General features: G+C 49.0%; 1 protein-coding gene across 2 annotated transcripts in view; it reads right to left on the bottom strand.

Annotated features, from left to right (window-relative positions):
- fgd1 (FYVE, RhoGEF and PH domain containing 1) overlaps nt 1-21,530 on the bottom strand; it is a 46,633-nt gene extending 25,103 nt beyond the window's left edge. The window contains exons 1-8 of one of the 2 annotated variants that reach the window (XM_072367537.1): nt 21,331-21,530; nt 3,654-3,959; nt 3,385-3,580; nt 2,594-3,308; nt 776-865; nt 526-674; nt 297-453; nt 80-218 (exon numbers count right to left, since the gene is read on the bottom strand). In XM_072367537.1, the coding sequence (XP_072223638.1) occupies nt 80-218; nt 297-453; nt 526-674; nt 776-865; nt 2,594-3,308; nt 3,385-3,580; nt 3,654-3,959; nt 21,331-21,472 (1,894 nt within the window). In that variant the 5' untranslated portion in view covers nt 21,473-21,530. Of the gene's footprint in view, nt 1-79; nt 219-296; nt 454-525; nt 675-775; nt 866-2,593; nt 3,309-3,384; nt 3,581-3,653; nt 3,960-9,663; nt 9,976-21,330 lie in introns of those variants that run through there. The other variant, XM_072367538.1, reaches the window with a different exon arrangement.
- Between the last annotated feature and the right edge of the window lie 809 nt (nt 21,531-22,339).

Raw genomic sequence — 22,339 nt, 5'->3', positions numbered from 1 at the left:
ATAAGTCACATGTGGTTCCAGCCTGCGCTGGAACGGCTCTTACAGACTAAAGCTTGCAGTTTTGTGCTTGTTTTCGTACTTTGGGCGTCTCTGCAGTCCGGCGCGTCCTCTGGCAGCCGGTGCAGATAATCTTTGAGCAGCAGCTCGTAGCGAGGAATCCTCTGAACCGGCTCCAGCATGTGGTGCTGCAGGGTGAGGTTCCCGCAGCGCTCCTCCCTCTGCACAAACACAGCACAACATGAACACACTGATGGCCCACCGGCTGGTGACACAAACAGCCCGGACCCTCCAAGCACCTGGATCTCCTGGACGATGGCCTTGAACTGAGCTGATCTCTCCATCCAGGTGTTCACCAGCTCCATGGCGCGGTCAAAGTTCTTCACGTATTCTCCGTACATCTTCAGGAAGGGAGCCAGCTTCTGCAGGATGTCGCCAATCCGTGGGTTCGAGTCCCTGCAAGCAAAACAGAGGCGTGACGTCAAAGCAGCAGGAGGAGGAGGAGGTGCAGAGCAGGCGGATTCTCACCACTCCTCCATGCGTTTCTGCAGCGCCGGCAGCAGGAACTGCTGATGGAAACAGTAGATGGAACAGATGTTGGAGAAGATTCCCTGAACCATGTCGCAGGGGAAGGAGGAGCGGGACCGAGCCTCCTCCAGGAGTCTGGCACAGAAAACCTACAGGAGCAGAGGATTTCAGCTTCACACCCATCAGAAGAAAAACTGCTTTCTATTGGCTGACAGAATAAGGCCCCATAGTGGGACCCTGCAGGACTCACCTGGTCCAGCAGGTGCAGCTTCGACACGTAGGCGATCTCCGTGTGAAGCAGCTCGTTTGCGATGTTGAAGACTCTCTGGTGGACAGACAGCTGGACACAGAGGCAGATGATGAGTGTAAACCCGTCATGGACATGAACATCGAAGCAACATCTGGCTGTTTTTAACATATCTAACAGCATATTTAGTGTAGCTACACCACATGAACCCAGAACCAGCTGATCTCAGCAGAGAATGAAGAAGACCTCAGAATTAAACCATCAGCCGGACACTGCAGGCTGTGGAGCAGATGGATCAGGCTGACCTTTAGTTCTGTCGGGTCTGAGCTTAACTGAACCGTGCAGCTACTGTCCACCTGCACCAGGTGAGGCCAGGTGAGGCTGGATGGAGGCGGAGTTTAGTGAGTCTGAAAACCCAAAAAGAATCAAAACTCTTCTTTGGATTTAAACACCTGAACCACACCTAAATCACACCTGGGACACCTAGAACACATGTGGAACACCTAAATCACATGTGGAACACACCTGGGACACCTGAACCACACCTAGAACATACCAAGGACACCTGAACCACACCTAAAACATACCTGGAACACCTGAACCACACCTAGAACATACCAAGGACACCTGAACCACACCTAAATCACACCTGGGACACCTAAATCACATGTGGAACACACCTGGAACACCTGAACCACACCTAGAACATACCAAGGACACCTGAACCACACCTGGGACACTTGAACCACACCTGGAACACACCTAGGACACCTGAACCACACCTAGAACACACCTGGGACACCTAAATCACATGTGGAACACACCTGGGACACCTGAACCACACCTAGAACATACCAAGGACACCTGAACCACACCTAGAACACACCTGGGACACCTAAATCACATGTGGAACACACCTGGAACACCTGAACCACACCTAGAACACATCTGGGACACCTGAACCACACCTAGAACATACCAAGGACACCTGAACCACACCTAGAACACACCTGGGACACCTAAATCACATGTGGAACACACCTGGAACACCTGAACCACACCTAGAACACATCTGGGACACCTGAACCACACCTAGAACATACCAAGGACACCTGAACCACACCTAAAACATACCTGGAACACCTAAATCACATGTGGAACATACCTGGAACACCTGAACCACACCTAGAACACACCTGGAACACCTGAACCACACCTAGAACACACCTGGGACACCAAAATCACATGTGGAACACCCAGGTCACCTGGATCCACACCTGGAACACACCTGGAACACCTGAACCACACCTAGAACACACCTGGGACACCTAAATCACATGTGGAACACACCTGGAACACCTGAACCACACCTAGAACACACCTGGAACACCTGAACCACACCTAGAACACACCTGGGACACCAAAATCACATGTGGAACACCCAGGTCACCTGGATCCACACCTGGAACACACCTGGAACACCTGAACCACACCTAGAACATACCAAGGACACCTGAACCACACCTAGAAAATACCTGGGACACCTAAATCACATGTGGAACACACCTGGAACACCTGAACCACACCTAGAACACACCTGGGACACCTAAATCACATGTGGAACATACCTGGAACACCTGAACCACACCTAGAACACATCTGGGACACCTGAACCACACCTGGAACCCCTGAACCACACCTAGAACATACCAAGGACACCTGAACCACACCTGGATCCACACCTGGAACACTGAACCTTCGTCTAACTCACGGTGAAACATGGCGGGGGTGATTTGGCGCCATCAGAGTTTAACGTCTCACCTCAGCAGAGTCCTGTCTGTCCGTCTTTGGGGGCGTCAGCACCAGAGTTAGCTCTGTCTCCTCCTCCAGGTCGCTGTCTCCCTCCTCAGAGAACTCCCTTCTCCTCCTGGCTCCTCCCTTCATGTCCCCCTCATCCCCCTCGCCTCCCTCCCCAGCATAGGAGGATGAGCTGGAGAGGCGGGGTAGGAGGGCGGGGCTGCATGGATAAGCCACACCCACATCGTCCACGCTGGCGAAGCAGAGCTCCTCACTGTGCGACGGGGAGCTGATGCTGTCGATGCCGCTGTCTCGGTTGGCCAGCTTCCCGTCCGTCTGCGAGGAGGGGAGGGACAAACGCTCAGAGGGCAGCTCTGATTGGTCGAGCAGCAGCGGAGGAGGTGGCTGTTGGTCCTGCGTTTCCACGACAACCGCATCATCTTCCAGGTGTTTCTCAGAGGCGCTGTAACCTGACTCCATGGACAAACGCTTCTGATGGAAGTTGTCCCGGCACGCTGCCACCAGCTCTTCATCATCATCATCCTGCAGCTCACCCTCCCCCGCCTCCTCCCTCTGTGTGATGTCATCATGACCGGCGAGCTCGTTGGGTGGCTCCTCCTCAGGTAGGGGAGGGGTGGGTGATGAGGACGGTGGTGATGAAGGTTGGGAGGAGGAGGGGTCCAGCGGGCGGGGACACAGAGCCCCCCCAGTGATGTCAGGAACCACGATGATCTGCTCCCTGTCAGCAAAAAGAACACGATAAACAACAAACCAAAACGATGACATCATCACTCCGCAGGCCAATCAGATCTCACCGCTCAAACTTCTCTATGAGTGACAGGACGCAGGTGGGGGACGCGGTGCCATCTGCATGAATGGGCGGGGTCCGGCCCCCCCGGGGATCAGTTGGGAGGGGTCTGCAGGGGGGCGGAGGAGGGATGGGCTTGTCTCGAACCCGGAGGCGTGATCTCTGTGCTGCTGTTTGCTGGAGGTGGGGGGGCTTCGGGGGCACTGTGGAGGTGGGGTCAGAGGTTAAGCTCATCATGACGGCATTAAGCAGAAAATGTAAAAGATGAAAGCTCACCCTGAGGTTTGGGCCCCGGCAGCGGCGGCCTGCTCCTGCTCGGCGCCGTCACCGTGGCGGGCGGCAGCTCCAGCGGCCCTGGGTCCTTCACCAGCAGCTCATTCACAGAGCCACTGCGCTCCGCCAGCTCTGCCAGCTCCGCCTCTTCCTCCAGGGAGGTGGCGCCTGACGAGCTGGGCCCCGGGTCAGAGCTCGGCTGCTGAGGAGTGTCGGCATCCAGAGCGACATGGTGGCCACACGGCGAGCAGGACGGCTCCAGAGACAGGCTCTTCGTCAGCAAGCTGGGACTGGAGGAGGAGGAGGGGCCTAAAAGGGAGGAGGAGACAGGTCAGAGAGGCCTCACCCTCACACTCCTTTTTCAGGAGCTCAGTGAGCTTTTTAACCCCTGAAGCCCCCCCACCCTGAATGAATTAACATCAGATAACAGACATGTTTTATCTGAATTAAGCTGTCTTCATGTTCAAAATAATCCAGTAAACTGATGAATGAAACAAAATGCAGCTAACAGTGACGCCGTTAACTCATGCGGCTAACAGTGACGCCGTTAGCTCATGCGGCTATCAGTGACGCCGTTAGCTCATGCGGCTAACAGTGACGCCGTTAGCTCATGCGGCTAACAGTGATGCCGTTAGCTCATGCGGCTAACAGTGACGCCGTTAGCTCATGGGGCTATCAGTGACGCCGTTAGCTGATGCAGCTAACAGTGACTCCGTTAACTCATGCGGCTATCAGTGACGCCGTTAGCTGATGCAGCTATCGGTGACGCCGTTAGCTCATGCGGCTATCAGTGACGCCGTCAGCTCATGCGGCTATCAGTGACGCCGTCAGCTCATGCGGCTAACAGTGACGCCGTCAGCTCATGCGGCTATCAATGACGCCGTCAGCTCATGCGGCTAACAGTGACGCCGTTAGCTGATGCAGCTATCAGTGACGCCGTTAACTCATGCGGCTAACAGTGACGCCGTTAGCTGATGCGGCTATCGGTGACGCCGTTAGCTCATGCGGCTATCAGTGACGCCGTCAGCTCATGCGGCTATCAGTGACGCCGTCAGCTCATGCGGCTATCAGTGACGCCGTTAGCTCATGCGGCTATCAGTGACGCCGTTAGCTCATGCAGCTAACAGTGACTCCGTTAACTCATGCGGCTATCAGTGACGCCGTTAGCTGATGCAGCTAACAGTGACTCCGTTAACTCATGCGGCTATCAGTGACGCCGTTAGCTGATGCAGCTATCGGTGATGCCGTTAGCTCATGCGGCTATCAGTGACGCCGTCAGCTCATGCGGCTATCAGTGACGCCGTCAGCTCATGCGGCTATCAGTGACGCCGTCAGCTCATGCGGCTAACAGTGACGCCGTCAGCTCATGCGGCTATCAATGACGCCGTCAGCTCATGCGGCTAACAGTGACGCCGTTAGCTGATGCAGCTATCAGTGACGCCGTTAACTCATGCGGCTAACAGTGACGCCGTTAGCTGATGCGGCTATCGGTGACGCCGTTAGCTCATGCGGCTATCAGTGACGCCGTCAGCTCATGCGGCTATCAGTGACGCCGTCAGCTCATGCGGCTATCAGTGACGCCGTTAGCTCATGCGGCTATCAGTGACGCCGTTAGCTCATGCAGCTAACAGTGACGCTGTTAGCTCATGCGGCTATCAGTGACGCCGTTAGCTCATGCGGCTAACAGTGACTCCGTTAGCTCATGCGGCTAACAGTGACTCCGTTAGCTCATGCGGCTATCAGTGACGCCGTTAGCTCATGCGGCTATCAGTGACGCCGTCAGCTCATGCGGCTATCAGTGACGCCGTCAGCTCATGCGGCTATCAGTGACGCCGTTAACTCATGCGGCTAACAGTGACGCCGTTAGCTGATGCGGCTATCGGTGACGCCGTTAACTCATGCGGCTAACAGTGACGCCGTTAGCTGATGCGGCTATCGGTGACGCCGTTAGCTCATGCGGCTATCAGTGACGCCGTCAGCTCATGCGGCTATCAGTGACGCCGTCAGCTCATGCGGCTATCAGTGACGCCGTTAGCTCATGCGGCTATCAGTGACGCCGTTAGCTCATGCAGCTAACAGTGACTCCGTTAACTCATGCGGCTATCAGTGACGCCGTTAGCTGATGCAGCTAACAGTGACTCCGTTAACTCATGCGGCTATCAGTGACGCCGTTAGCTGATGCAGCTATCGGTGATGCCGTTAGCTCATGCGGCTATCAGTGACGCCGTCAGCTCATGCGGCTATCAGTGACGCCGTCAGCTCATGCGGCTATCAGTGACGCCGTCAGCTCATGCGGCTAACAGTGACGCCGTCAGCTCATGCGGCTATCAATGACGCCGTCAGCTCATGCGGCTAACAGTGACGCCGTTAGCTGATGCAGCTATCAGTGACGCCGTTAACTCATGCGGCTAACAGTGACGCCGTTAGCTGATGCGGCTATCGGTGACGCCGTTAGCTCATGCGGCTATCAGTGACGCCGTCAGCTCATGCGGCTATCAGTGACGCCGTCAGCTCATGCGGCTATCAGTGACGCCGTTAGCTCATGCGGCTATCAGTGACGCCGTTAGCTCATGCAGCTAACAGTGACGCTGTTAGCTCATGCGGCTATCAGTGACGCCGTTAGCTCATGCGGCTAACAGTGACTCCGTTAGCTCATGCGGCTAACAGTGACTCCGTTAGCTCATGCGGCTATCAGGAAGTGTTTATATGGATGATGTTCTGGTGAAAATAAATCAAAATATTTAACAAGAGAAGATTTTTTTGTTCAAAGGGTGAAAGTTTCCCTCAGAGAGTCACTGGTCGGAGAGCGCGGGGATTTCAACGGGTCGACCAGATGGTGATGACGAGGAAAAGAAAACAACATGCAAACAGAAAGAACCAGCTGAGATCAGAACCAGAACCGTCCTGCTAGGAGGAGACAGAGCTGATCACCACACCACCTGCTTTATGATCCTGAGAGACAGAAATATGAGGATAAACTGAACAGCCAAGCAGAACGAGTTCTTGTCTTGTTTTACTGAAACCAAACTCTGAACCTGTGGAGGCAAAATGACTTTTACAACTATGAATAATATTGGTGCTGCCCTGGACTACAGTTTGATTCATGTTTCGAAGCTCAGGAAGACTGGAGGACAAAATGGAGCCTGAGGAGGATGTAACTAGCTTCCAGAACACAGCAGGGTGGTTCAGGTTTTCATCTAACGTGGTCAGATAACTTCTCCACCAGCTTCTCAGGAGTCTGAAGTTTGTCCTTATTAGAGCTCTGTAATGTTACGCCTGACAGAAAACAGGAAACAAGTCAATGTCAGTAAGTGGGTGTGTGCACGTGCCAACGTGCACGTGTTGGGATGTATTGGGAAAGCATCAGCAGGCTAAATCTCCAGGGAATCTTCTGCTTCACAGAATGGAATAAAAACTACATTACCCACAATCCTCAAAACCACCACAGCACCTGCAGAGGTTCCTGTTTGGAACCATGATGATGTTTTTCTTTTACAGTGGGAGCTTCTACAGGTAGTTAGGCTGGTTTATAGGTAGTTAGGCTGGTTTATAGGTAGTTAGGCTGGTTTATAGGTGGTTAGGCTGGTTTATAGGTGGTTAGGCTGGTTTATAGGTAGTTAGGCTGGTTTATAGGTGGTTAGGCTGGTTTATAATTAGTAAGGCTGGTTTGTAGGTAGTTAGGCTGGTTTATAATTAGTAAGGCTGGTTTGTAGGTAGTTAGGCTTGTTTATAATTAGTAAGGCTGGTTTGTAGGTAGTTAGGCTGGTTTATAGGTAGTTAGACTGGTTTATAATTAGTAAGGCTGGTTTGTAGGTAGTTAAGCTGGTTTGTAGGTAGTTAGGCTGGTTTATAATTAGTAAGGCTGGTTTGTAGGTGGTTAGGATGATTTATAGGTAGTTAGACTGGTTTATAATTAGTAAGGCTGGTTTGTAGGTAGTTAGGCTGGTTTGTAGGTAGTTAGGCTGGTTTATAGGTAGTTAGGCTGGTTTATAATTAGTAAGGCTGGTTTGTAGGTAGTTAGGCTGGTTTGTAGGTAGTTAGGCTGGTTTATAATTAGTAAGGCTGGTTTGTAGGTGGTTAGGCTGGTTTGTAGGTGGTTAGGCTGGTTTATAATTAGTAAGGCTGGTTTGTAGGTGGTTAGGCTGGTTTGTCGTTAGGCTTATTTCTCGGTAGTCAGGTTGGTTTGTAAGTAGTTAGGCTGGTTTGTAGGTAGTTAGGCTGGTTTAAAAGTAATTAGGCTGGTTTGTAGGTAGTTAGGCTGGTTTATAATTAGTAAGGCTGGTTTGTAGGTAGGCTGGTTTATAAGTAGTTAGGATGGTTTATAATTAGTAAGGCTGGTTTATAATTAGTAAAGCTGGTTTATAATTAGTCAGGCTGGTTTGTAGGTAGTTAGGCTGGTTTGTAGGTAGTTAGGCTGGTTTATAATTAGTAAGGCTGGTTTGTAGGTAGTTAGGCTGGTTTGTAGGTGGTTAGGATGATTTACAAGTAGTTAGGCTTGTTTATAATTAGTAAGGCTGGTTTGTAGGTAGTTAGGCTGGTTTATAATTAGTAAGGCTGGTTTGTAGGTGGTTAGGCTGGTTTGTCGTTAGGCTTATTTCTCGGTAGTCAGGTTGGTTTGTAAGTAGTTAGGCTGGTTTGTAGGTAGTTAGGCTGGTTTAAAAGTAATTAGGCTGGTTTGTAGGTAGTTAGGCTGGTTTATAATTAGTAAGGCTGGTTTGTAGGTAGGCTGGTTTATAAGTAGTTAGGATGGTTTATAATTAGTAAGGCTGGTTTATAATTAGTAAAGGTGGTTTATAATTAGTCAGGCTGGTTTGTAGGTAGTTAGGCTGGTTTGTAGGTAGTTAGGCTGGTTTATAATTAGTAAGGCTGGTTTGTAGGTAGTTAGGCTGGTTTGTAGGTAGTTAGGCTGGTTTATAATTAGTAAGGCTGGTTTGTAGGTAGTTAGGCTGGTTTGTAGGTAGTTAGGCTGGTATGTATTCTGGCTGGATTACAGGTCGGTGAGGTGTGTGGTAGAATAGCAGTTCAGACAGGTGGGTCTGTATGTTGGGGGGGGGGGGGGGGGGGGGGGTCCAGGACCGACAAACACAAAAATAACCCTTTGCTCCTGCAGATAACTTCCATTCAAACAGAAACTGATCTGATTTCTGAATACTGACCACCTGTAGGTCCACTGATGTGTCAGAACCAACTGCTGAAACCATCTCTCCGGCTCGGACCAGAACTGAACTGAACCGGATTTTTTCATGCATCAAGAAAACCGTCCACACACAGCTTCACTCTTCTATCTTTGTGAGGACCGCTGCTGGTTCAAACCAGAACCTCACATGGTCCAAAACTTAAACTGGTCCTGGTTCTGGTATGTGTAGGAGGTTCTGATAACTTAGCAGGTTCTGCATGTTCCCCGTTCATCAATTCAGCACCAAGATATGATATGCTGCACCTGTGCATGGGGGGGTGTATCCATACAGAACACATTTAACATCGACGGATCAGGAGTCCATCGATAAAATGACACGCGCGCACAAACACGCACGGTCTGGCTGTATCCGGGCCTCTTGATTGGCTGCCTTCTGTGTGATCCGTGTCATGGATGACGGAATAAAACAGACAGCGGGTATCGATCCGCTGACATCGGTCGGATCATTAACAGCCTCATGTGGGCAGCAGAGGGGTCGCGTGACTGCAGCTCGCGCTTCCAGCCGACCTGAGATCAGCCCCACATCTGGCAGCCGCAGCATCCTGCAGCCATACTAGCCTACATTCACTGCGGCGAGATGTCGGTCAGTGTGTGCGCGTGCACGACAGCCTCTGTGAGGACGCGAATGTCACCCCAGCCCCCCTCAAACAGGATCATTCTGACGATTCTTTTTATTTCTCCATATGAAAGATGAAAATAGGTCTGAGAGCGCTGCAGCCGTGCGCGCTGCTGTGTGTATGCGCACGCCCATGCAGCGGCTGTCAGCAGGTATGTGCAGTGTGTGCGCGCGCAGTGCAGATGTGGCTGCGGACTCACCCCTGGTCAGGCTGCTTCTGTCCATGTACATCGCGCAGCAAAACACAAATCCGGTCATTAAAGAGACGTTGGTGCGGGGACGGAGCGGCTCCCCGGTCCACAGCAGCAGAAGAAACCGGTTCACGCACACACCCGCGCGCACGCACACACACGCGTGGGCGCAACAGACTGGTCCGAACCCACACACACCGAAGGTCTGGACCGACAGCAGACCCGAGGCAGCTGCTTCAGGACTGATCAAGCGGTCGACCCACTCGGTTGGTTTCCGAGTTCTCCCCGGTGCGCGTGCGGGTGGCGGCAGCAGTGCGGGAGAGGGCGGGAACGCGCTCCCTCTCTGCCTGGCTCTCTCTTTTCCATTTCGGTTTCCTTGACAACCAATTAAGAGAGAGAGAGGGGGGTGGAGCGAGCATCCGTGACAGAGTGTAAATACATCAGATGGAGGATCACGTGATTTCATTTAATTTTATTCATTCAGATGAAAAACTGATGAACAGATTCCTCCAGATGAACAGATTCCTCCAGATGAACAGATTCCTCCAGATGAACAGATTCCTCCAGATGAACAGATTCCTGCTGATAAACAGATTCCTCCAGATGAACAGATTCCTCCAGATGAACAGATTCCTCCTGATAAACAGATTCCTCCAGATGAACAGATTCCTGCTGATAAACAGATTCCTCCTGATGAACAGATTCCTCCAGATGAACAGATTCCTCCAGATGAACAGATTCCTCCTGATAAACAGATTCCTCCAGATGAACAGATTCCTCCAGATGAACAGATTCCTGCTGATAAACAGATTCCTCCAGATGAACAGATTCCTCCAGATAAACAGATTCCTCCTGATAAACAGATTCCTCCTGATAAACAGATTCTTCCAGATGAACAGATTCCTCCAGATGAACAGATTCCTGCTGATAAACAGATTCCTCCTGATAAACAGATTCCTGCTGATGAACAGATTCCTCCAGATGAACAGATTCCTCCAGATAAACAGATTCCTCCAGATGAACAGATTCCTCCAGATGAACAGATTCCTGCTGATAAACAGATTCCTCCAGATGAACAGATTCCTCCTGATGAACAGATTCCTCCAGATTAACAGATTCCTGCTGATAAACTGATTCCTCCTGATGAACAGATTCCTCCAGATGAACTGATTCCTGCTGATAAACAGATTCCTCCAGATGAACAGATTCCTCCAGATGAACAGATTCCTGCTGATAAACAGATTCCTCCAGATGAACAGATTCCTCCAGATGAACAGATTCCTCCTGATGAACAGATTCCTCCTGATGAACAGATTCCTCCAGATGAACAGATTCCTGCTGATGAACAGATTCCTCCTGATGAACAGATTCCTCCAGATGAACAGATTCCTCCAGATGAACAGATTCCTCCAGATGAACTGATTCCTGCTGATGAACAGATTCCTCCTGATGAACAGATTCCTCCAGATGAACAGATTCCTGCTGATAAACAGATTCCTCCTGATGAACAGATTCCTCCAGATGAACTGATTCCTGCTGATGAACAGATTCCTCCAGATGAACTGATTCCTGCTGATGAACAGATTCCTCCAGATGAACAGATTCCTCCAGATGAACAGATTCCTCCAGATGAACAGATTCCTGCTGATAAACAGATTCCTCCAGATGAACAGATTCCTGCTGATGAACAGATTCCTCCTGATGAACAGATTCCTCCAGATGAACAGATTCCTCCTGATGAACAGATTCCTCCAGATGAACAGATTCCTGCTGATAAACAGATTCCTCCAGATGAACAGATTCCTGCTGATAAACAGATTCCTCCTGATGAACAGATTCCTCCAGATAAACAGATTCCTCCAGATAAACAGATTCCTCCTGATGAACAGATTCCTCCAGATGAACTGATTCCTGCTGATGAACAGATTCCTGCTGATGAACAGATTCATCCAGATGAACAGATTCCTCCTGATGAACAGATTCCTGCTGATGAACAGATTCATCCAGATGAACAGATTCCAAGTATCTGAGTTCAAGTATCTCTGGGTCTTGTTCACAGTGAGGGACGAATGGAGCGTGAGATTGACGGCGGATCGGTGCAGCGTCTGCAGTGTTGCTCTGCACCGACCCGTCGTGGTGAAGAAGGAGCTGAGCCAGAAGGTGAAGCTCTCTACTTACTGGTCAGTCTACGTTCCCATCCTCACCTATGGTCCCGAGCTGTGGGGAGAGACCAAAGAACAGCTCAAAAGACTCCTTATGATGAACAAAAAATTTGGACCTCGTGATCCCTTGCCCGGATATGGGACACCGGGGCCTCCCCCCGGAGCCAGGCCCGGGGGTGGGGCCCGGCAGCGGGCGCCTGGTGGCCGGGTCTGTGCCCATGGGGCTCGGTCGGGCATAGCCCGAAATGATGACGTGGGTCCCCCTTCCGACGGGCTCACCACCCGTGGGAGGGGCCAAGGGGGTCGGGTGCGATGTGAGCTGGGTAGCGGCCGAAGGTGGAGGCCTTGGCGGTCTGACCCTCGGCTACTGAAGCTAGCTCTTGGGACGTGGAACGTCACCTCTCTGTTGGGGAAGGAGCTGGTGCGCGAGGCTGAGCGGTTCCGGCTAGATATAGTCGGACTCACCTCGACGCACGGCTTGGGCTCTGGAACCAGTCCTCTTGAGAGGGGTTGGACTCTCTTCCACTCTGGAGTTGCCCGTGGTGAGAGGCGCAGAGCAGGTGTGGGCATACTTATTGCCCCCCGGCTGTGTGCCAGTACATTGGGGTTTACCTCAGTGAACGAGAGGGTAGCCTCCCTCCGCCTTCGGGTGGGGGGACGAGTCCTGACTGTTGTTTGTGCCTATGCGCCAAACAGCAGTTCAGAGTACCCACCTTTTTTGGAGTCTCTGGGGGAGGCACTGGAGAATGCTCCTACCGGAGACTCCCTCGTTCTGCTGGGGGACTTCAATGCTCACGTGGGTAATGACAGTGAGACCTGGAGGGGTGTGATTGGGAGGAACGGCCCCCCCGATCTGAACCAGAGTGGTGTTATGTTGTTGGACTTCTGTGCCAGTCATGGACTGTCCATAACGAACACCATGTTCAGGCATAAGGGTGTCCATATGTGCACTTGGCACCAGGACACCCTTGGCCGCAGTTCGATGATCGACTTTGTGGTTTTATCATCTGACTTGCGGCCGTATGTCCTGGACACTCGGGTGAAGAGAGGGGCGGAGTTGTCAACTGATCACCACCTGGTGGTGAGTTGGCTCCGCTGGTGGGGGAGGATGCCGATCAGACCTGGCAGGCCCAAACGTATTGTGAGGGTCTGCTGGGAGCGTTTGTCAGAATCCCCCGTTAGGAGGAGCTTTAACTCCCACCTCCGGCAGAGCTTCAACCATATCCCGGGGGAGGTGGGGGACATTGAGTCTGAATGGGCCATGTTCCGTGACTCCATTGCCGAGGCAGCTGATCGGAGTTGTGGCCGTAAGGTGGTCGGTGCCTGTCGTGGCGGCAACCCTCGAACCTGCTGGTGGACACCAGTGGTGAGGGAAGCCGTCAAGCTGAAGAAGGAGTCCTATCGGGCCTTTTTGGCCAGTGGGACCCTGGAAGCAGCTGATAGGTACCGACAGGCCAGACGGGCCGCGGCTTCAGCGGTTGCTGAGGCAAAAACTCGGGCCTGGGAGGAGTTCGGTGAGACCATGGAGAACGATTTCCGGACGGCCTCGAAGAGATTCTGGTCCACCATCCGGCGTCTCAGCGGGGAAGCGGCTCACAGTCAACACTGTTTACAGTGGGGACGGGGCTTTGCTGACCTCAACTAGGGACGTTGTGAGTCGGTGGGGGGAGTACTTCGAGGAACTCCTCAATCCTATCAACACGTGCTCGGAAGAGGCAGAGTCGGAGAGCTCGGAGACGGGGCCTCCCATTTCTGGGGCTGAGGTTGCCGAGGTGGTCAAAAAGCTCCTCGGTGGCAAGGCCCCGGGGGTGGATGAGGTCCGTCCTGAGTTTCTCAGGGCTCTGGATGTTGTAGGGCTGTCTTGGCTGACACGCCTCTGCAGCATCGCGTGGACATCGGGGACAGTGCCTCTGGACTGGCAGATTGGGGTGGTGGTACCCCTCTTTAAAAAGGGGGACCGGAGGGTGTGTTCCAACTATAGGGGTATCACACTCCTCAGCCTCCCTGGTAAGGTCTATTCGGGGTACTGGAGAGGAGGATCCGTCGGATAATCGAGCCTCGGATTCAGGAGATGCAGTGTGGCTTTCGTCCTGGCCGTGGAACAGTGGACCAGCTCTATACCCTCGGCAGGATCCTGGAGGGTGCATGGGAGTTCGCCCAACCAGTCTACATGTGTTTTGTGGACTTGGAGAAAGCGTTCGACCGTGACCCTCGTGGAGTCCTGTGGGGGGTGCTCCGGGAATATGGAGTGCCGGACCCCTTGATAGGGGCCTTTTGGTCTCTGTATGACCGGTGCCAGAGTTTGGTCCGAATTGCCGCATTGTTCCTAACTTTTATGGACAGAATTTCTAGGCGCAGCCAGGGCGTTGAGGGTGTCCGATTTGGCGACCTCAGAATCGGGTCTCTGCTTTTTGCAGATGATGTGGTTCTGTTAGCGTCGTCAGGCCGTGACCTTCAGCTCTCACTGGAGCGATTCGCAGCCGAGTGTGAAGCGGCTGGGATGAGAATCAGCGCCTCCAAATCCGAGACTATGGTTCTCAGCCGGAAAAGGGTGGAATGCTCTCTCCGGGTCGGGAATGAGATCCTTCCCCAAGTGGAGGAGTTCAAGTATCTCGGGGTCTTGTTCACAGTGAGGGACGAATGGAGCGGGAGATTGACGGGCGGATCGGTGCGGCGTCTGCAGTGTTGCTGCACCGACCCGTCGCTGTGAAGAAGGAGCTGAGCCAGAAGGTGAAGCTCTCTATTTACTGGTCAATCTACATTCCTACCCTCACCTATGGTCACGAGCTGTGGGGAGAGACCGAAAGAACAAGATCGCGAATACAAGCGGCCGAAATGGGTTTCCTCCTCAGGGTGTCTGGGCTCTCCCTTAGAGATAGGGTGAGAAGCTCAGTGATCCGGGAGGGGCTCGGAGTAGAACCGCTGCTCCTCCGCATTGAGAGGAGTCAGATGAGGTGGCATCTGGTTAGGATGCCCCCTGGAGGCCTCCCTGGGGAGGTGTTCAGGGCCCGTCCCACTGGGAGGAGACCCGGGGAAGACCCAGGACACGCTGGAGAGACTATGGCCTGGGAACGCCTCGGGGTCCCCCCGGAAGAGCTGGAGGAAGTGGCCGGGGACAGAGACGTCTGGGTTTCTCTGCTCAAGCTGCTGCCCCCGCGACCCGACCCCCGGATAAGCGGCAGATGATGGATGGATGGATGAGTAAAAGTACTTTTTTGAAAATAATGAGTAAAAGTACTTTTTTGAAAGTAATGAGTAAAAGTACTTTTTTGAAAATAATTAATAAAAGTACTTTTGGCGAAAGTAATGGATAAAAGTACTTTTTAAAAAGTAATCTGAGTAAAAGTACTTTTTAAATAGTAATCTGAGTTAAAGTACTTTTTAAAAGTAATCTGAGTAAAAGTACTTTTTTGAAAGTAAACTGAGTAAAAGTACTTTTTAAAAGTAATCTGAGTAAAAGTACTTTTAAAATAGTAATCTGAGTAAAACTACTTTTTTTACAGTAATCTGAGTAAAACTACTTTTTAAATAGTAATCTGATTAAATGTACTTTTTTAAAATAATGAGTAAAAGTACTTTTTTTAAAATAATGAGTAAAAGTACTTTTTTTGAGAGTAATGAGTAAAAGTACTTTTTTGAAAATAATGGAAAAAAGTACTTTTGGCGAAAGTAATCTGAGTAAAAGTACTTTTGAGAAAGTAATCTGAGTAAAAGTACTTTTTAAAAAGTAATCTGAGTAAAAGTACTTTTTTGAAAGTAATCTGAGTAAAAGTACTTTTTAAATAGTAATCTGAGTAAAAGTACTTTTTTAAAAGTAATCTGAGTAAAAGTACTTTTTAAATAGTAATCTGAGTAAAAGTACTTTTTTGAAAATAATGAGTAAAAGTACATTTTTGAAAGTAATGAGTAAAAGTACTTTTTTGAAAGTAATGAGTAAAAGTACTTTTGGTGAAAGTAATATGAGTAAAAGTACTTTAGGCAAAAGTAATATGAGTAAAAGTACTTTTGGCGAAAGTAATGGATAAAAGTACTTTTTAATAAGTAACATGAGTAAAAGTACTTTTAGAAAGTAATCTGAGTAAAAGTACTTTTTTAAAAGTAATCTGAGTAAAAGTACTTTTTAAAAAGTAATCCGAGTAAAAGTACTTTTTAGAAAGTAATCCAAGTAAAAGTACTTTTTAGAAAGTAATCCGAGTAAAAGTACTTTTTAGAAAGTAATCCGAGTAAAAGTACTTTTTAGAAAGTAATCCGAGTAAAAGTACTTTTTAGAAAGTAATCTGAGTAAAGGTACTTTTTAGAAAGTAATCTGAGTAAAAGTACTTTTTAGAAAATAATCTGAGTAAAAATACTTTTTAGAAAAGTAATCTGAGTAAAAATGCTTTTGCAAAAGTAATCTGAGTAAAAGTACTTTTGGCTATCACGAATACAAGCGGCTGAAATGGGTTTCCTCCACAGGGTGTCTGGGCCTCCCTTAGAGATAGGGTGAGAAGCTCAGTCCTCCAGGAGGGGCTCGGAGTAGAACCGCTGCTGCTCCGCATTGAGAGGAGTCAGATAAGGTGGCATCTGGTTAGGATGCCCCCTGGAGGCCTCCCTGGGGAGGTGTTCTGGGCCCGTCCCACTGGGAGGAGACCCGGGGAGACCCAGGACACGTTGGAGAGACTATGGCCTGGGAACGCCTCGGGGTCCCCCCGGAGGAGCTGGAGGAAGTGGGACAGGGAGGTCTGGGTTTCTCTGTTAAAGCTGCTGCCCCCCGACCCCCGGAGAAGAGGCAGATGATGGATGGAACTGATTCCTCCTGATGAACAGATTCTTCCTGATGAACTGATAAAAGCGTCATAAACTGAAGCAGCTGAAACATCACTGATACAAAACAAAAGGAGCAGCACAGAGCGGAGGAACAAACACCCGTCACAGTACCGCGAGGACCATAACCATAACTATAACTATAACTATAACTATAACCATAACTATAACTATAACTATAACTATAACTATAACCATAACTATAACTATAACTATAACCATAACCATAACTATAACTATAACCATAACCATAACCATAACCATAACCATAACCATAACCATAACCATAACTATAACTATAACTATAACTATAACCATAACCATAACCATAACCATAACCATAACTATAACCATAACCATAACCATAACCATAACTATAACTATAACCATAACCATAACCATAACCATAACCATAACCATAACTATAACTATAACCATAACCATAACCATAACTATAACTATAACCATAACCATAACCATAACCATAACTATAACTATAACCATAACCATAACCATAACCATAACTATAACTATAACCATAACCATAACCATAACCATAACCATAACTATAACTATAACTATAACTATAACCATAACCATAACTATAACTATAACTATAACTATAACCATAACCATAACCATAACTATAACTATAACCATAACCATAACTATAACTATAACCATAACCATAACCATAACTATAACTATAACCATAACCATAACCATAACTATAACTATAACTATAACCATAACTATAACTATAACTATAACCATAACCATAACCATAACCATAACTATAACTATAACTATAACCATAACTATAACTAACCCCTTCACGAACAGTCGGCCCTACCTGCTTCTGACTGAAGCACCGATCACTGGTTCCGTGAGATCAGAGACGGCACTAAGGGTTGCAGTCCAGCTGCCGGCGGGTCAGGTTCTGACACAGAAGAGGTTCTGACACAGAAGAGGTTCTGACACAGAAGAGGTCCGAGTGCGGCACAACCGCCGGTTCGGTGCGTAACACGCAGCGATGGAGCACTGATCCCCCCGATTGGTCACTTTAAAGCGGATGTCTTCTTCCAGCTGATAAGCCCCCTTGGGGCCCGGTCCAACAATATGTTTCAGAACCTTTGGTCCAACAGGGTGTTTCAGAACCTTCAGGGCCCGGTAATAAAGTATTATTCTATATTATCTGACAGAACCTTCAGGACCCGGTAATAAAGTATTATTCTATATGATCTGACAGAACCTTCAGGGCCCGGTAATAAAGTATTATTCTATATGATCTGACAGAACCTTCAGGACCCGGTAATAAAGTATTATTCTATATGATCTGACAGAACCTTTGGGGCCCGGTAATAAAGTATTATTCTGTATGATCTGACAGAACCTTCAGGGCCCGGTAATAAAGTATTATTCTATATTATCTGACAGAACCTTCGGGGCCCGGTAATAAAGTATTATTCTATATGATCTGACAGAACCTTCGGGGCCCGGTAATAAAGTATTATTCTATATGATCTGACAGAACCTTCGGGGCCCGGTAATAAAGTATTATTCTATATTATCTGACAGAACCTTCAGGGCCCGGTAATAAAGTATTATTCTATATGATCTGACAGAACCTTCAGGGCCCGGTAATAAAGTATTATTCTATATGATCTGACAGAACCTTCGGGGCCCGGTAATAAAGTATTATTCTATATGATCTGACAGAACCTTCAGGGCCCGGTAATAAAGTATTATTCTATATGATCTGACAGAACCTTCGGGGCCCGGTAATAAAGTATTATTCTATATGATCTGACAGAACCTTCAGGGCCCGGTAATAAAGTATTATTCTATATGATCTGACAGAACCTTCAGGGCCCGGTTATAAAGTATTATTCTATATTATCTGACAGAACCTTCAGGGCCCGGTAATAAAGTATTATTCTATATGATCTGACAGAACCTTCAGGGCCCGGTAATAAAGTATTATTCTATATGATCTGACAGAACCTTCGGGGCCCGGTAATAAAGTATTATTCTATATGATCTGACAGAACCTTCGGGGCCCGGTAATAAAGTATTATTCTATATGATCTGACAGAACCTTCGGGGCCCGGTAATAAAGTATTATTCTATATGATCTGACAGAACCTTCGGGGCCCGGTAATAAAGTATTATTCTATATGATCTGACAGAACCTTCGGGGCCCGGTAATAAAGTATTATTCTATATGATCTGACAGAACCTTCAGGGCCCGGTAATAAAGTATTATTCTATATGATCTGACAGAACCTTCAGGGCCCGGTAATAAAGTATTATTCTATATGATCTGACAGAACCTTCGGGGCCCGGTAATAAAGTATTATTCTATATGATCTGACAGAACCTTCGGGGCCCGGTAATAAAGTATTATTCTATATGATCTGACAGAACCTTCAGGGCCCGGTAATAAAGTATTATTCTATATGATCTGACAGAACCTTCAGGGCCCGGTAATAAAGTATTATTCTATATTATCTGACAGAACCTTCAGGGCCCGGTAATAAAGTATTATTCTATATTATCTGACAGAACCTTCAGGGCCCGGTAATAAAGTATTATTCTATATGATCTGACAGAACCTTCAGGGCCCGGTAATAAAGTATTATTCTATATGATCTGACAGAACCTTCGGGGCCCGGTAATAAAGTATTATTCTATATGATCTGACAGAACCTTCGGGGCCCGGTAATAAAGTATTATTCTGTATGATCTGACAGAACCTTCAGGGCCCGGTAATAAAGTATTATTCTATATGATCTGACAGAACCTTCGGGGCCCGGTAATAAAGTATTATTCTATATGATCTGACAGAACCTTCGGGGCCCGGTAATAAAGTATTATTCTATATGATCTGACAGAACCTTCGGGGCCCGGTAATAAAGTATTATTCTATATGATCTGACAGAACCTTCGGGGCCCGGTAATAAAGTATTATTCTATATTATCTGACAGAACCTTCAGGGCCCGGTAATAAAGTATTATTCTAGATTATCTGACAGAACCTTCCTGGAACCACAGGATCAGATCCATCAGGTGAAGCCTCTGCAGCTGGTTCTGGAGCTTCAGACCCACATGGGAAAAGAGGACAGTAGGTTTTTATTTGACTCTTTGACCTCAGTCCTCACAGGGTCTGAATCTGGCGCCGGTCCAGCCCTCCGGAGTTTATCATTCCTGCTCAGCAGCTGAACCAGGCGACTATTTTTAACCTCCAGCTCTTCATTCATATCTGCCTGCTGCTCGGCATGCTGGGAAGACAGGGATATGGGTCAGGGTGGGGGCATGAGACGCTGCTCCAGCGCCACTGAAAACATCCAGATGACTGCGACCCACGTTGCTTTCACACACTGTGGAACACCCGGATCCGGTCTGGATCCAGTCTGGTTCCAGTCTGGTTCCAGTCTGGTTCCAGTTTGGTTCCGGTCTGGTTCCAGTCTGGTTCCGGTCTGGTTCCAGTCTGGTTCCAGTCTGGATCCAGTCTGGTTCCGGTCTGGTTCCAGTCTGGTTCCAGTCTGGTTCCAGGGTCCTTCCACTCCACCTCAGAAGAAACTGTTCTGGCTCAGAGGTTTGGATCAGAACAGCTTCCCTCCACTTCCAGTCTTTATGCTAAGCTAAGCAGTACCGCCCAGGTTCTGATCCCTGGCTTCATTTTGGATCCGGTTCTGATCTGAAGCTTCAGCTGCTGGTCGTCCATGAAATCTAAAGAGTTTTAGATTTTATAAACTCCTGAATTTAGTTTCTTTTATCAAACAACGTTTTAAAAAACATTCATATTTTTAAAGATTTCATAATCATTAAAAATCTTTAAAATATTTGAGAATCAGAATTTTAAAAATGTTTTATTTAAAAAGTTACTTTTACATTTTTTATAAACTATTGATTGATTGAAAAAGAAGGAATGAGACCCTAAAGGAGAACAATTATATTCCTTTTCAACCAGTTCACAGGTCAGAGGCACCTTAAAGACGTCTGAGAAATCAGGTTCGATCAATGGATCAGGAACAGCAGCCCTAACCCTGCTCGGTTAACCCTAACCCAGTTAACCCTAACCCAGTTAACCCTAACCTACTCTAACCCACCCGGTTAACTCTAACCCAGCGCTGTCTGTACACTGTCTGCAGCTCAGGCGCTCGGTTAACCCTACCTAACCCTAACCCTACTACTCCAAACGGAGTAGGGATAGAGTTTCTTACCCTAACCCTAACCCAGTTAACCCTAACCCGGTTAACTCTAACCCAGTTAACCCTAACCCAGTTAACCCTAACCTAACCCTCCCTCCACCCCCTCTTCCATCCGATTTCCGCCCAACGCGCCGACCTCGGTTCGGCGTCAGGCTGCTATGACAACAGTTGAGCACGAGCATGGCTGCCCACACAGTTATATGTCTGAGCCAGAGTCCGTGCACCTTAATGTTGAAGCTCCTTCCAGGCGCTGGTTCTGCTCACCATGACCCCCCCCACGCTGTGATGTAAGCGCTTCCTCGGGCCGGTCTCATGTGTAAATTACAGCTAACGAACTAAAAGGTTTAGCTGTGACTCGGATGTTAAAACCATAAAGACTATGACCTGAAACGCTTTCACGATGGACCGCAGCGTGACGCTGAACGCCATCTTCACCTGTTTCAAAGCCTCAGAGAAGCACCATCAGCCCCATGTTCCCCAGAAGCCGGTGGACTCACCTGTCCGGCAGGTGCTGCTGAGCGCCGCAGCTTTGTGGAGGTGGTAGGAGAACCTCATGGTACTGAACTGACTTGAGAAGGAGGGCGGAGGAGGATGCAGGCTGAACCCAAGCAGGGCGCTGCGCGGGCGGTTCAGCTGCATTCCAGCACCTGCTCAGGTAGGTCGGTGAGCAGGTCAGAGGTCGGAGGTCATCCTAATGTCTGACTTCAAAATGGGGCTCTTCCTGTACAAGTTCCAGTAAGTTCTGACTCAGTTTCAGAGAAATCCAAAGAGAAACATTGTGCTTGGCTCTGGTTCCGATGGTCCGGTCTCTCCTGGTTCCGCCCCAGCTGGTTCTGTCTGTGGCGGTTCATGTGGAGTTCAGCGTCGTCTCCCCCTCCCTCATCCTCCCGCCCTGGTTCTGTCACTCTTTCAGGAATCGGACCGGTCCGACTCTCCATCTGCGTCTCAACATCACGCCTCAGAATCGACCTCAGAATCTGTTAAACGGACCGTGGGACTGAGCCCGGAACGCCGCCGCCGTCCGTCTGCAGTCTCCTTCATGAATGTGCCGACTCAGCTCTGCGCCTCCAGAGCTCCCAGCTCCTCCTCTTCCTCCTCTGCTGCCTCAGTTCAACTCCCTCTGACTTTCCCCGTTATTCCAGCCTCAGTTTGTCCAAACAGACGCGTCTCTCAGCAGCTTCAGGCTTTCTGTGAGAGTCTGATCTGAGCGGCAGACCGACACCACAGCTCCTCCTCCTTCAGCAGACATCTGATCCCAGAGCAGCTCCCCTCCTCCCTCCTCTCGGCCGTCTGGTTCTCATTTGCTTTTTTTCAGCAAAAGGAAAACTGAAGAGAAAAATTCCATCAGAAGTTTTTCCAGCAGACTGAAAGTTTGAGAGTAGGAGGAGCCACCGGGGGGCGCCACCTGCTCAGTCAGGAGGTGAAGCTCAGTTTTTAAATGCTGAAGAATCTGCCGACTGGATCTCAGGCTCCTCCAGTTCCAACAGGCTCAGAACAAACTGACAA

This window comes from Leuresthes tenuis, unplaced genomic scaffold, assembly GCF_036924035.1.
Source record: "Leuresthes tenuis unplaced genomic scaffold, fLeuTen1.0.hap1 SCAF_16, whole genome shotgun sequence".
NCBI classification, from domain to species: Eukaryota; Metazoa; Chordata; class Actinopteri; order Atheriniformes; family Atherinopsidae; genus Leuresthes; species Leuresthes tenuis.
The sequence above is the reverse complement of the archived record's forward strand: the minus strand, read 5'-3'. Positions and strand labels throughout refer to the sequence as shown.